This window comes from Rhinopithecus roxellana, chromosome 17 (genome assembly GCF_007565055.1).
Source record: "Rhinopithecus roxellana isolate Shanxi Qingling chromosome 17, ASM756505v1, whole genome shotgun sequence".
In the NCBI taxonomy this organism is placed as follows: domain Eukaryota; kingdom Metazoa; phylum Chordata; class Mammalia; order Primates; family Cercopithecidae; genus Rhinopithecus; species Rhinopithecus roxellana.
In genome coordinates this window covers 39,605,261-39,621,307 of record NC_044565.1, presented here as the reverse complement: position 1 = coordinate 39,621,307, position 16,047 = coordinate 39,605,261, and the positions used below count along the sequence as shown (strand labels likewise).

At 40.0% G+C, this 16,047-nt stretch overlaps 1 protein-coding gene across 4 annotated transcripts in view; it reads left to right on the top strand.

Annotated features, from left to right (window-relative positions):
- The first annotated feature begins 2,347 nt into the window (after positions 1–2,347).
- The window catches only part of LOC104678996 (WD repeat-containing protein 35-like), a 77,739-nt gene continuing 64,039 nt past the window's right edge, over positions 2,348–16,047 (top strand). For 2 of the 4 annotated variants that reach the window (XM_030920682.1, XM_030920681.1), the window contains exons 1-5: positions 2,348–2,468; positions 3,183–3,300; positions 10,374–10,445; positions 12,450–12,542; positions 14,376–14,504. In XM_030920682.1, coding sequence (XP_030776542.1) covers positions 2,445–2,468; positions 3,183–3,300; positions 10,374–10,445; positions 12,450–12,542; positions 14,376–14,504 — 436 coding nt within the window. In that variant the 5' untranslated portion in view covers positions 2,348–2,444. Of the gene's footprint in view, positions 2,469–3,182; positions 3,301–7,286; positions 7,395–10,373; positions 10,446–12,449; positions 12,543–14,375; positions 14,505–16,047 lie in introns of those variants that run through there. The other 2 variants (XM_030920683.1, XM_030920684.1) reach the window with 2 other exon arrangements.

Sequence of the window (16,047 nt, the reverse complement as noted above, 5' to 3'; positions counted from 1 at the left end):
TGCTCATAGTCCCAGCTACTTAGCCTAAGATCGGAGGATAACTTGGGCCTAGGAGGTCGAGACTACAGTGAGCCAAGATCGTGCCACTGCACTTCAGCCTGGGCAACAGAGTGAGACCCTGTCTCAAAAATTAAATTAGATTATTTAAAAATATAACATCAGTCGACCGGGCGTGGTGGCTCAAGCCTGTAATCCCAGCACTTTGGGAGGCCGAGACGGGCGGATCATGAGGTCAGGAGATCGAGACCATCCTGGCTAACCCGGTGAAACCCCGTCTCTACTAAAAAATACAAAAAACTAGCCGGGCGAGGTGGCGGGCGCCTGTAGTCCCCACTACTCGGGAGGCTGAGGCAGGAGAATGGCGTGAATCCAGGAGGCAGAGCTTGCAGTGAGCTGAGATCCGGCCACTGCACTCCAGCCTGGGTGACAGAGCGAGACTCCGTCTCAAACAAACAAACAAACAAACATATATATAGTTTCAGTCAGTGTTAGTAAAGTTTCACAGAAATAAGTAGGTGCAGCCTTTCTGGTGGGTAATTTGTAAATTATGTTTTTAATAGTGCTGTTTCTGCTTGCCACCCTTTCATTTAATGCTTTTTCTTTTTTACCAGCCATTCTCTGCAACTTCTGTAAGTACATGTAAAACAATCTATAGTTTGTCTCTAAGTTTGATTTACTTGGAGCCATGGAAGCAACTCTGAATTTGCCTTTTATAAAATTACTTTAGGAAAAGAAATTTTTTTTTCTATTATAAAAAATGCCTCTGGCCGGGCACAGTGGCTCACACCTATAATCCCAGCACCTTGGGAGGCTGAGGTGGGCAGATCACCTGAGGTCACTGCCGTGTCTGTGCTCAAGTTTCTCTCCCAGAATACAGCCTTTTCATTTATTTAAATCCTGCTCATTCTTCAGGGACCAGCCCAAGTCCCAGTAACTACCATTAACCTTCCCTGCCAATATCAACCCAAACTCATCTCATTCTCTAACTTCCATCACACTCTGGTCTAGATGGAGCACCCTTGCTGCTGAATGGGGACCACGGACTGGCAGCATTGGCATCACCTGGGAGCTTGTTAGAAATGCAGACCCCCAGCCCTGTACCAGACCTGCTGAATCAGCTTACACTTTACCCAGGCCCCCAGACTTAGTGTGGTTCGTATGCACACCAAGGTATGGGGAGCACTGTCTGTAGCACTGGTTCTCAGAGCATGATCTATGGACCAGCAGCACCTAGCATGGTGTTAGCACTGCCAAATATCGGCTCTACCCCAAACCAAGTGAATCCAGCCATCTGTGTTTTAACAAGGCCCCTGGGGAGTCTGAGGCACACTCTAATTTGAGAACTACTTCCAGTTCATCTGGCTCAGCATCTAATTCCAGGATGCTTTTCCATTTCATGTGTTTGTCTCCCTCTTCAAGATGTGGACCCTGAAGGCAGGAGCCATGTTGGTTGTCTCTCTGGCACTCAGACCAGTTTCAACAGGGTGATTGACGCCCCAGGGTAACTGATCAGTTTTCCTTTCCCCTCCCTGCCCTGTACAAGCACAAGGGAGTCTGGGGAGAAGGAGAGACGAGGAAAGGGTCGATGGAAGATGACCTTCTTTTGTTTTCCCGAGTCTCTCAAGGGTTTGAGGTTTTTGTGGGAGGTTGGGGCACATTATGCTGCTTCTCTCAAATTGGAGACCATTGTTACCATGTAATTTTATGTTGTGGCCTGACTTGATCCAGAATTCTGTCTCCAATAGTTTTATGTGGGTTTTCTCCCTGGAAAAAGTTTTTATTGCGATTGAGCAAATAAAGCAATGTTGGCTAACTGTTCCCTTTTCTGGATCGATATGTCCTTCATCTGGGCAAGTGGCAGTGGCCAGCTCCTCTGGCTTGCAGGACCAGCAAGGAAGATTTTCAGACGTGACTAATGTATAGGCTCCTTGGACTTCCTACTCATGAACTCTCATAAAATGCGCTTTGTTCCATCATCGTCAATTAACACAGCAGCAAGCAGTCCTGGGCTGGGGAGCAGCCGGGCCTCGCCTTTAGTGCGCTTCCTCTTTGGGCTGGCTGTGAGCTTTCAGATAGCCAGACATAATTCCTTTTGAATTGCTTAATGGACATACAATTTTAATCAGTCATAGGACACTTGAGTGGGAAGGAACTGGAGAAATCATCTACTTCTTTATTTTACAGGTAAAGGCTCTGGCTTAAAGATTATGCAGTTGGTTAACAGAATTATGACCGGATCTAGTGCGCCCCGCAGGCGCACTACGCCGGTGCCGGGTGCGAGGGCGTCACCGGAAGTGCCCCGCGGCGCCCCGGATGCAACAGGCAACATCGCGGTTGCTAGGGCGACGGGAGCTTTCAGCAGCTGCTGGTACTCCCGATTGGAAACAGAACCGTTAACTGTCGAGGGCCTTAGCAGCCGTCGTGACCCTCTAGGGAATCTCACGATGTTGTTCTACCTGACCAAGAAAGTGAGTTTCCTGGGGGTAGGCGTCCTCGTTTCCCCGCCATTCCCGCAGCCTGCGGCGATTCCCGCTGCCTTCCCGAGAAGCCAGGCTGCTTCACCGGGTCTTGATCGTGGCTTCTCCATTCCGCGGCCATCCTTCCCGCCGGGTCCAGCCTCCGACCTCCTCCTGCGGTTCCCAGAGCCCCAGACAGTCCTTGACCGAGCCCGCTGCCCTCTCGTAGCTCTCTCCCATTCCTGCCCCTGACTAGGTCCTTTTGGGTGGCTCGAGGATAAGTCGCCACGTGCTACTCTATCTTTCCTCCTCCACCTGTTGCTGATCCACGTGATTTAAACTCTTTGGATCACCACGAGCCACTGGGCAAGAGAAAAGAAATAACAATAGGATAGCCTAAGTGTTGTGGGTAAAAAGGAAGAGGGACTGGTGGTATGGATTTATACCCGCTCCTTGCCCTCCCTTTAAAAAATCCACCCGGTGACTCTGGCGTTGGCTTCCTCCGCAGTCAGTATCCTTCTCTTTTTTGCACTTCTTTCTCTCTTTCCCAAAGGCTAGAGCCCGGGTCAGTTCAAGGGACCATGCCCATTTCACAACAGCTCGTTTTTTTTCTGCAAGACCGCCCGTTTTCTTCTTGGAAGATTTTCTTCAGCCTTCATCTCCTGCAGACTTATTTCCCACCTCCTTCGTGAAAAGTTGCTAGTGCGGCTGTGGTTGCTTTTACAGATTTCCATTCCCAATAACGTGAAGCTGAAGTGTGTATCCTGGAACAAGGGACAAGGGTTCATAGCATGCGGTGGTGAAAATGGATTACTGCAAGTTTTGAAATTAGAGACGCAGACAGGTAAATGAATGCAAGCCCACATGTTTGAAATTGGTAGAAAATTGGCTAATGTTATTTGTTCATGCAATTTACTCATGGTGATATCTGTCAGTATGCAATTCTGATTATTTTAAAGGGAAAACCAACATTTTATGGTGTTTTTTCTGGAGTATGTTTGCAGTAAAGTTCAGAGAATGTTGAATGTAAACATCAGATGGTTTTTGCTGAGTTATTAATGGAGAATGAAAAATAACGAAGAATGAAAATAAGTCACTGTGCTATGCTATGTCTAATTATTGTACTATATTATTGGGAGTCTAATACAAATCCTGTGAGTCAACATTTCATTAAGAAAATCTGGCGGATTATTTACAGGCCTATCCTTTCTGCTTATTAGATACATTAGTGGTTATTGACCTAGTGTCCAAGAACAGAAAATGGGATATGTTTTACATTTCTATTAGTGGGTCTCTTGTTTTTGCAGCTTGATTTCTTTCTTTATCTAGTTGTCTGGAATCTTAGCAAACAGCTTCCTACTTCTTTAGCCCCCCAGTGCTGCACTAGATTGAAGATCTAGATAAGGCAATTAGGGTTAAATCTCTGCTCTGCCACAAGACTACTGAATGACTTTCAACAAGTGGCTGAGGATCTTACTACTTTAGTTTACTCTTCCATAAAATGAAAATGTAGGGGATTAAACTGCATTACATTTTTGGATTCCTTACAACATAGCTTCTCAAACTGTATTAGGTATAAGAATCACTGGAAGAGGTTGTTAAGATGGATTTCATGCTCTACCCCCACACAGTGGACCCAGGATGGGGCCTGAGAATTTCCATTTCTAGTGAAGCTGAGTTGCTGGTCCTCAGACCCCACTTTGAATAGCATTACCTTACAGCTTTGAATGTGGTATGAATAATTTAAATACTTATTGACGATTTTCCATATACTGGATGTTTAACCTTCACAATCTTATTTGACTTCACAATAATCTTGGGCAGTAGGTATTCTAGGTGAAAAAATTGAGGCTCTGAGCTGTTAATAATTGCCTTAGGTCACGCAGCCAGTAAGTGGCAGAGCAAGGATGTGAAACTAAGTTTGTCTCACATTCAAGTCCTTGTTTTTAACCATTACACAGAGGGCTAGTGGACAGCCTAAGAAGAGTACCAATTAAAGTTTGGCTTATGCTGTTTTATAGTTCAATCTGTCAGTGCTTTAGTTTTTTAAAACTGTGTTAAAAGAAAGTTTTTCTCTGAAAAACTTTATATATATATATATAAAGTTTAAAATATATATAAAGTTTAAAAAATATATAAAGTTTATATATTATATATAATTTAAAAATATATAGTTTATATATACATTCTTATATATAAAAAATATAAGAAATATATATATTTCTTAAATGTATCTATATGTATGTGTATGTGTATATATATGTGTCTGTATATATACATACTTTTGCTTACAATATGTAGCAATTTTTTTTTTTTTTTTTGCGACGGAGTCTCACTCTGTCACCCAGGCTGGAGTGCAGTGGTGCGATCTCTGCTCACTGTAAGCTCCACCTCCCGGGTTCACGCCATTCTCCTGCCTTACCCTCCCAAGTAGCTGGGACTACAGGTGTCCGCCACCAGGCTTGGCTAATTTTTTGTATTTTTAGTAGAGACAGGGTTTCACCGTGTTAGCCAGGATGGTCTCGATCTCCTGACCTCGTGATCCGCCCGCCTCGGCTTCCCAAAATGTTGGGATTACAGGCGTGAGCCATTGTGCCTGGCCCACAAGTTTTAACTTACATTAAGAAATGCATTCATTTTGTTTAACATTGAAGGCTTTTTTTAAAAACAAACTTCTTTTTCTTCTCTAACCTTTTGATAAGCTGTGGCTAGAGTATTCTTTGAAATTAGTGAGCAAGATGGGAAATCGATTCTTTGGAGGTTTGGAAAATGGAGTAAAGTATTTGTTTTGGAATTTAATGATTATGAATTGTGCTGAAAGAAATAAATATGAGGAATATGGCTGCGAGATTCTAACAAGATCAGTATATTGTATTTAATACAAATAGTGTTGATTCAGCAGATCCCTCCAGTAACTATCATAGATCTTGCATGCCTGCTTTATATCAAGCACTGTTTGTGCTAAAGATGCAACATTTTAAGTATAATGTTTTGTAGCTTGGGTACAGCAATATAATACAGCAATCCTCTACATCAACAAATCATCTTCTATGACACCATTTTTAATGTCTATTTAGTATTTCATTATACTGGTATTACTATATCATAATTTGCTTAACCAATTCTAGTATTGGACATTTAGATGTCTCCACATTTTTACTATTAAAGCAACTATATCTTTGTATCCAAATCTTTGCATAAATTGTTAATACTTTCTAGGATAAATCTCTAGAAATGGCATTCACTAGATCAAAGGGTGTGTACATTTATACAGGTTCCTAATATGTACATTTATACAGTTTCCTAATATGTGTACGCAAATTACCCTCCAGAAAGTTTGCACCAAGTTGCATTTCCAGTTTTCAGTCCTCTGCTCTAGAAGGAAAGGAATTAGAACTAGCAACCCATCTTTTTATATCAGGTTTATTTCTCTCACAGGCCAGCTTCCAGTGTTTTGCTGGAGCCCATCTCCCTTCACCTTCTCAGGTACCTCTCTGCCAATTTATCCTCTCTCTCTCCTTTCAGTATCCTCTCTCCTTTTCTCTCCCTCACCAGTGACTTTCATCTTCTAAATCTAATGGACAGCTTTTATTGACTCATCAGGATTTGACTTGAAACATTATTTTTCTTTTTTTTTTTTTTTTTTTTTTTTTGAGACGGAGTCTCGCTCTGTCGCCCAGGCTGGAGTGCAGTGGCCGGATCTCAGCTCACTGCAAGCTCCGTCTCCCGGGTTTACGCCATTCTCCTGGCTCAGCCTCCCAAGTAGCTGGGACTACAGGCGCCCGCTACGTCGCCCGGCTAGTTTTTTGTATTTTTTAGTAGAGACGGGGTTTCACCGGGTTAGCCAGGATGGTCTCGATCTCCTGACCTTGTGATCCGCCCGTCTCGGCCTCCCAAAGTGCTGGGATTACAGGATTGAGCCACCGCGCCCGGCCTAAACATTATTTTTCAAGACAAGAGAATTCAGAATGTTTAAGTTATTGTTATATTTAGACATACTACTTTTCTCTCCTTCTCTGGTCAGTCCTCAGTCTCTTTGCTGGATTTCCCTCTTCTATTAGAATTCCTGAGAACTTGCTTCTGGGCTCTCTATTCACTTGCTCTATTTATTCTTTCATTCTCATGCCCTTAAATGCCATCTGTGGTATGAGGTGAAGAGCCCCACATTTATATCTCCAGCCCAGTCCTGATTTTTCAGACGTGGGTGTCTCCACTGGAGTCTTTCACAGGTATCTCACTCTTACTGTGTTCAAAACTGAACTCTTGATATTCTTCCAAATCTCTTTCAATTCTCTCCATTTCAGCAAATGTCTCAGATTCACTCATTTGCTCAAGCTGGAAATCTTCTCTTTTCCTCCGTTAACAACATCTGCAGCAGCAATCCTGTTGCTTTTGTCTCCAAAGTGTATCTTGAACCCATCCTTGCCTTTGTCTCCCCTGCTCCCTCTATAGCTCCAGCTACCATCATCCCTCACCTGGTCTATTGTGAGAATCAGTTTCCCTCCTTCCATTGTCTCTGGCTTCCTCTTAGTCGTTCTTGACACTCTAGCCAGTGTCAGGTTTTTTGTTTATTTGTTTTGTTTTTTGAAATGGGATCTCACTCTGTTGCCCAGGCTGGAGTGCAGTGGTGCGATCTTGGCTCATTGCAACTTCCACCTCCCAGGTTCAAGTGATTCTCCTGTCTCAGCCTCCTGAGTAGCTGGGATTACAGGCATGTGCCGCCACGCCCAGCTAATTTTTTTTTCTTTTTTTTCTTTTTTTTAGTAGAGACAGAGTTTCATCGTGTTAGCTAGGATGGTCTTGATCTCCTGACCTCAAGCGATCAGCCCACCTCGGCCTCCCAAAGTGCTGAGATTACAGGTGTGAGCCACCGCGCCCGGTCTTTTTTTCTTCTTCTTCTTTTAAAAGGACCAGATTATGTCATTTCCTTGCCAAAAGGTATTTAAAGGGCTGACAGCCTGGGTTGGAGCTGCTTGTGGGAGGGTTTGAGGGAGATGGCCCTGGGTGGGGGCTGCTTGTGGTAGGGTTTGAGGGAGATGGCCCTGGGTGGGAGCTGCTTGTGGTAGGGTTTGAGGGTGATGACTCTGGGTTGGAGTTGCTTGTGGTAGGGTTTGAGGGAGATGGCCCTGGGTGGGAGCTGCTTGTGGTAGGGTTTGAGGGTGATGACTCTGGGTTGGAGTTGCTTGTGGTAAGGTTTGAGGGTGATGACCCTGACTGGGATTGAAGTGGCATTTCTTGCTTTTCCTGCTATGACTGCCAAAGCCTCATCCTCTCATCCTCATGAGAGGAAACAGAGAGCCTTGGAAGCCAACATTTCCGTCACAGAAAAAGTATATAGGGCCATGCAAGCCAACTGTAGCTGACTGTGCAGTCCTCCAGTACCTGCAGGCATTGACATTGCCTCAACTTTCCAATATGACCAGGACAACAAAATTTACTATAAATCTTAGGTAAGGTGTCCTTAGTTAGACCCAGGGATGCATACAGAGTCCTTTGCAGCCAGTCATTCACATAGAGAAGCAAGGCAACCAGGTGATCCTGCCAGAAAGTCTGGCGAATATGGTACCATCTCTTTCTCAGAATTGTATTATCCCTATGTGTTGCAAAACAGTCTTCTGTATATTTTGATTATAAGTTTCAAGCTTATTTTACAGCACATAACAGGAATTTCTGTTGAAATTGGGCTGCTGACAACTTTTATGAATGCAAACAAAAGCATTGTCAGTCACGCTTTTCTAAAAGAAAGACTCTCAAAGATTTAGTGTGTTTGGTTATTGGTGTTATTAGCATGATCTTCTGTTCTTCTGTATCATACCTTTTATTTTCAGTTGCGTCATTATACCTTTATTTTTTAAAAGCCTTCTTTGGACTTTTTGATGTACTTTGAATTGTTGGAATAACTGATTTCATTCTGAAATTTCTTTACATGAGTTTAAAATGCTTTATTTTATTGGTGACTTCTTTGATCATGCCTTTTAAATCTAAGGATTACTGTTATGTGCTTTTAGAAGATTTATGTTAGTATTACCAGAGTTTTGTTCACATACCAGTTTGGTTTCATTACCTTATTGGCTATCTGGAGTCTAGTAATGTAACTGGATGGAATCTGGGGATATTAATCCTGGCTTTAGTCTACATCATTTAAAACTTTTGGCCTTTTTATGGACATCTGAGAACTTTTGGGTGAGTTTTATGAATATTTTTTACATGATCAAGTTATGGAGTTGCTTCCAGCAAGAGACCTTTTCAGATGTGGATGATATTTGTCCAATATATCAAGCGGAATTTCAAAGCCTATTCTTAACTGTCAGCATGTATTTTGTCAAGAATATGCTACCTTATGGTCTAACAGAGGGAAAACGTGGATGGTTAATCTAAATCGCGTATCACCCATTTCACTTAGTTAGGTTATAGTGACGTCAGAATATGTGTGTATATATATTATATATATATGCATCACAATGGATTTTTCAGTTCTAGAAGTTAAGAAAAATGTTTCCACCAAATATTTTAGAATATTATAATGATGTTTAAGTATGTTGTACAATTTTTAAAAGATTAAATGAGTGAGAGAACCCTATGTTAAAAAATTTATGTTCAACCTAATGTGTGTGTCAGCAACATTTATTCTATCTTGACAGATGATTGCATTGTTAAACTGTACATGTGTACTCTTGTGTTACCAAAACAACTGGGTAATTGGAACTAGTGATTTTAGAGGAAATTAGGTATTTTTTCCTGCAAGTGTTTTCAGAATAAAGGATATTTTTCATAATATTTTAAGATACTTGTTATCTGAAAGTAGAATTTTCTTTAGCATTGGTATAATTCCCATCCTTACAAATTCTTAAGATTTTCATAAAATTTGTAATTTAAATGAAAATTTTAAGTGCTATGTTTTATGTGTAACAGATTTCTAAGCCAAGATTAATTTATTGAGATGACATTTTAATATTATTCTCTGTAGTATGGTTAGTACCTTTTTAAGACATCTTTAGAGGTTTTCATTGCACTTTGGATAAAATCTAAAATTCTTATTTTCTACAAATACTTTGTAATTTTTCTTGTGCCTATCACTCCAGCCCTGTTTGATGCAATTTTCTCCCCTGTTCATCCACATAGGCCTTCTTAGATTTTGTCAAGGGCTCTAGGCATCTACCTCAGAGCCTTTACATTGCTGTGTCCTAGCCTGGAATACTCCCCTTCTTTCTCTACCTTTCCTGGCTATCTCCAGTTTACCTCTCAGTCTCAGCTTAAATATCAGTTCTTCTGATAGCCTTCCCTGGTTCCCCATCAATCTAAATTAAGTCACTTCTGCTACTGTTTCTTATTATGCTTTCACATTCCCAGTTTATAGTTACATTTGTGTGTGTGTGAGTATATATTTAATATTGGTCCCTCACACTGTAAGCTCTGAGGAGAAAGGGGAAATGACTGTTTTGTTTATCATTTTATATATAGAACCTTTTATAATGCATAGCACAGTGTACACATTCAATAAATATTTGTTGAATGAATGAATAAATGAGTGAATATAAGATTCTGTGTAATCTAGCAAAAAGCCATTTTCAAAGTCTATGCTGTTTTGATCCCTTGTAAGCTGTAGAGTTTGCAATCTGTAGGCCATAAATATTTCTATTTGTGGTCTTTTGGAAAGGCATAAAAAGCAGTGATGATTTTTAATATATGTAATGTATGAGTAAACAATGTTGATTTATATATTTTGCTTTATTTTACCAGAATGTCTTTGCAAGGGATATGTGTTATTGTTTCTGTTTATACCATGAGAAAAATAGATCAGAATGAGGCATACTTAGAGAAATGATTAATACTGCCCAGGAATACAAAAAGAGTCAAAATCTTATAATATGTCACTTTTATATGTTTATCATAGTAGTTTGTTTTGTTTTGTTTTAGATGATGCAAAATTGAGGAGCCTTGCAGCCCCCAGTAACCTTTCTATGCGTCACACTCTTGAAGGTCATAGTGGTGAGTCATGCAATTTCTTTTAAGTCATGTTTGAGTGGTATTTAGACATTTAGGAAGTTTCTACTTAATGCAGAAATGTCAACATTTTAAATAATGGTAATATTTAAAGTACAGATGCTCTTTGAGTTATGATGGGGATATGTTCCAGTAAACCCATTGTAAGTTGAAAATGCATTTAATACACCTAACCTACTGAACGTCATAGCTCTGCCTAGCTTTCCTTAAATGTGCCCAGAAAACACTAGCCTACAGTTGGGCACAATCATCTGACATAAAGCCTATTTTATAATAAAATGTTGAATATCTTATGTAATTTATTGATTTCTGTATTGAAGGTGAAAAACAGAGTAGTTGTATAGGCAATCGAAGTACGTTTTCTACTGAATGCACATTGCATTCCCACCACTGAAAAGTCATTTAAGTAGTACCATTGTAAGTTGGGAGCTGTTTGTAATCATTTCTGTTGAGACATTAGTAATACAATGTAGAGTCATTCAACTTTTATGTGATTAAACAACATTTTAAATAAATCTAGAAGAACGTAGCTGTTATTTTATATATTGAAAATACTCCTGTCTATGGATGTTATATATATAATCCTTTTTAGAATCTGTCCTATGATTCCAGATTAAAGGAGACTGAAGAGACTGGGCGTAGTGGCTCACACCTATAGTTCAAGCACTTTGGGAGGCCAAAGTGGGAGGATTGCATGAGGCTAGGGTTTTGGAACCACCCTGGGCAACATAATGAGACCCTGTTTCTTTTTTTCTTTTTTTTTTTTTGAGACGGAGTCTGGCGCTGTCGCCCAGGCTGGAGTGCGGTGGCCGGATCTCAGCTCACTGCAAGCTCCGCCTCCCAGGTTTACGCCATTCTCCTGCCTCCGCCTCCCAAGTAGCTGGGACTACAGGCGCCCGCCTCGTCGCCCGGCTAGTTTTTTGTATTCTTTTAGTAGAGACGGGGTTTCACAGTGTTAGCCAGGATGGTCTCGATCTCCTGACCTTGTGATCCGCCCGTCTCGGCCTCCCAAAGTGCTGGGATTACAGGCTTGAGCCACCGCGCCCGGCCGAGACCCTGTTTCTACAAAAAATAAAAAAAAAAACTAACCAGGCGTGGCGCTGTGCACCTGTAGTCCCAGGTACTCAGGAGGCTGAGGTGGGAGGATCCCTTGAGGTCAGGAGTTTGAGGCTGCAGTGAGCCACGATTGTGCCGGTGCATTCCAGCCTTGGTGACAGGGCAAGATCTTGTCTCAAGAAAAAAAAAAAAGACTAAAGATTGAGACGTATAACATACAAATGCATTGTATAATCCTAGATTGGATCTTGGAATGAGAAAAACAAGTGTCTATAAAGGACATTATTTAGACAATTGATAAAATTTATGTATGGACTGTGAGTTAGATAATAGTATATCAGTGTTAAACTTCCTAATTTGTAATATGGTTATGGAAGAGAATGTCTTTATTTTTAGGACATGTACACTAAAGTATTTAGGGATTAAAAAATTAAAAGTCATCAATTATTCACGTACCCTGGAGGTTTAAGATATGCTCAAGAGTGTTTTATCAATAGAATGGAAAACAGGGGAGAGGGGTTGGCGGAAGAGAGATTATGGGACATATCTACCAAAAATGATAAAACTTTCCTAAACAAGTACTTAGTATTGTGTCCTTTGGACATCATTAGTTTTGGGAGTCAGGCCAATTGGGTAAACCATGCTTGTATTTGTTTCTGTCATCAGGTATATGGTAGTTCTTGTAGCTCGCCATGATAGGTGTCTTCACTGGGATGAAATAGGGATAGATATGAAAAACAGTATTATGCATTGTTATAGAAAATTAGTGATATCAATAACTGCATCCTATGAATAGGTTTTAAGGAATATTAAAGACTAGTTAGCTGTGCAGGAACCATATTGATTTTAACATTATCTTGGTGTTTATATAAAAATATAAATTTGAAATCAATTGTAACCTTTAAGTTTCTAAATTGTTTTATAATGTTCTAGGTTCTGTTCAAGTTGTAACATGGAATGAGCAGTATCAGAAGTTGACTACCAGTGATGAAAACGGGCTTATCATTCTGTGGATGTTATATAAAGGTATACATTACTAGGAGAGCTTATTTAATTTTTCACATGTTGACATCTAGCTTACAGTATTTGGATGGATACATAACATCTCCAAAATAGACCCCTTTTACTAACAACAGGAGTTCATCCTGACTGCACAGTGGTAATATTTCTGGATTTATTGCTGCCTACTTTTCACTTTTTTTTTTTTTTTTTACTTTAACCCTGTTATTAAGAAAGTGAATTAGGTCATCGTTGGCTATCTCCAAAATGAAGTTAGACTCTTAGCAGAAGAATAGCTTCTACTTGAGATAGCTCTTTTTTTCCCCTGTATTTCCAATAAGAATTACTTCCTAGGTAGTTCCAGTTTATAATTACATTTATGTGTATGTAAGTGTGTATTTAATATTGGTCCCTGAGTAGACTGTAAGCTCTGAGGGGAAAGGGAAAATGACTGTTCATCGTTTTATATGTAGAACCTTTTATAATACATAGCACAGTGTACACGTTCAATCAATGTTTGTTGAATGAATGAATAAATGAGTGGCTAGAGTTATCTCAGTAGATGAAAACACATTTAGTAAGAAGTCAAAGAGAATAATTCATTTCCTGCATGGGCCAGTTAGTTTCCTTTTCTTTTATGGATACAGATTTTATCTCAACTCTGACTACTGGTTCACGGTTTGTGCCTCTTGTCTACAAGAGAAAGGGAGGGTAAAAGAAGGATTACTTAGATATACCACTTCTACGAGAAAAACAGCTCATCATACATGTTCTCCTAAGGCCTGTAGCCATCATCTTCAAAAGGGAACGGTGCCTTGGTTCATGTGTGCTGTTTTGAAAAGTTTATGTGTGCGGTTTTGAAAAGTTCCTGTGTGCTGTTTTAAATGGCAGGGCATACCATTTAAAAAGTCTTCACTAAAGATATACTATAATACTTTAATTTTTAAAAAGGTGTGTGTACGTGTGTGTGTAGGGGATAGAATGTGAAAGTTCAGTGGATTGGAATAAACTTTGTCTGTTTCCAAGGTAGGTCTTCAGGTCTTCTCTGGGTCTCAGTCTGGATTCTGTTACCCTGCTCTGACCAGTTATTCCAAATTGCATGATTATTTTCTTGGCTGCAGGCCAGAGTTTCCTATGCTGGTATGTCAAAAAGCCTTTAAGAAAAACAAAAACCGAATAACCTATTTTTTTTGCCTGTAATTTGGTTATGCTAAAAGACAAGTTACATCTCATTCCTACCCTGCATACAACTAGAATATTTTTGTCATTCAGCATTAGAGATGTGGCATCACTAATGTAATATAAACTGATTAGAATTTTTTCAAGCAGGCTTACTTAGGGTTTTACCTAATATGCTGTGTATTTTTTGGCTTCATTCTCTTTGTGATGGTAACTAATATGTTGTATTTAATATGCTCATAATTATTCATTGGAGAGTTTATGTGTACATATAAAGTTATTGTTACTTGGAGTTTTTTTCTTGGTTATGATCTGAACCATATTGTTCAAGTGGGAAAAGTTAGGCTTTCAGAAAAAGCAGTAGTTTTGGCTCTGAAAAAGCAAATTAAGTTTATTTTTTAATTGACAGAAAGAGACAGGGAAAGAAAGAAAGAGGAAACAAAGGATGGGCATTTATTATGTTTTCTGTGATAATCTTTGAAGCAGTTATCAGTTAAGCCCAAGTTAATTTTTCATTGTGTTTTTGTTGGATTTGGAAGCTTTATAGTTTAATGTCTCAGGTTGTAGAAACTTTTGCAGTTATTTATCCCATGGTGTACTTTATAATTGCTTTCAATTCTTAAGTACTGTTTAATAGATATGAAAGTTTTGACTTGTAATTTTTTAAATTTGTGAAAACAGGCTCTTGGTTTAAGGAGATGACCACCAATCGAAGTAAATCAGTTGTTCGCAGTATGAGCTGGAATGCTGACGGACAGAAGATCTGCATTGCATATGAAGATGGGGCTGTGATAGTTGGTTCAGTGGATGGTAATGCATTGATTGGACATAGAACTAAGATCAATATCTGGCTGACAGTTTTCTTCTTTAGAGATTTAAGTTAGTTATATGTTAGCACTCTGATTGAAAAATAGACAAAAAGAAAATATTTGATATACAATTTGATGATGTTCAAGAACTGTTCTTTGGTTTTAACCATCTGTTTTTATGTATATTCAAGGAAAAAAGTCTATTATTTTCTACTGTGGCATTGAAAAAAGTGAATTAACTTTTCAGCATTATTTTAAACATGTCTGCCTCATTATGTAATTTCTGTTAATATTGGTTAGTCTGTACAAATACGTAGACCTTAGTTTCAAAAAGTCTGTGGTCATTTTTATTAGAACTGAACATGTCATTGTTGGTTGTAGTTTATGGCCTTAAAAACCCACATTTTTCAAATTCTAGTAATAGATAAAACTGGGTCTTCTGAGAGTCTGCACCTTTGTTTTAATTTGAAACTCTGTAGATAAATAATATATTTTTAAATCATTTTTATTTTCTCTCTGGCGCGCGTGCTCGCGCGCTCTCTCTCTCTCTCTGTGTGTGTGTGTGTGTGTATGTATGTGTGTGTGTATGTGTAACTTCATGTATTCAACAAGTGTTTCTGAGAGCCTATAAAGCAACAGCTATCATTTTAGGAACTAAGGGTACAGCAATGACCAGACCTAGATCAGGAGAGATGGATAAATAACCGAGAAATTACAGTACCCTGTGATAAGTGCCAAGATGGGGAAAATACAGGAGCATGTAGAAGTGGCCACCTAATGCAGACTTGGAGGGATCAGGAAAGGCTTCCTGGAGGAGGTGATGCTGATGCTGAGGCATTAACCACAAGGTAGATTGGTGTGTAGAATGTCTCAGCTCTAAGAAATAGCATTTGAGGGCCGGGCGCGGTGGCTCAAGCCTGTAATCCCAGCACTTTGGGAGGCCGAGACGGGCGGATCACGAGGTCAGGAGATCGAGACCATCCTGGCTAACACTGTGAAACCCCGTCTCTACTAAAAACTACAAAAAACTAGCCGGGCGAGGTGGCGGCGCCTGTAGTCCCAGCTACCCGGGAGGCTGAGGCAGGAGAATGGCGTGAACCCGGGAGGCGGAGCTTGTAGTGAGCTGAGATCCGGCCACAGCACTCCAGCCTGGGTGACAGAGCGAGACTCCGTCTCCAAAAAAAAAAAAGAAATAGCATTTGAGGAGGTCCAGAGGAGTTACACTTAGCTATGTTTGGGCCATTGAAAAATGTTGATTATCAGTAGGGTATAATACTGAAGGTGAAGAGTAGTATGCAGTGAATCTAGAGAGAGAAACAGAGGCCAGATCATGCCGATCATAATTTATATTAAGGTGTTTGGACTTAAGTCCAACAGCACTTGGGAGGCCAATGAAAAGTTTTAAGAATGGGAGCAATGTGATAAGATTGTTCCTTAGAAAAAGCTCTGTGCTACATATGAAGAATAGAGAAAGGAAAGAAAGATAATGGGTAGCTGTATCAGGAAACAACTCTGGCAATTCAGGTGAGAGATTATGGTGGATG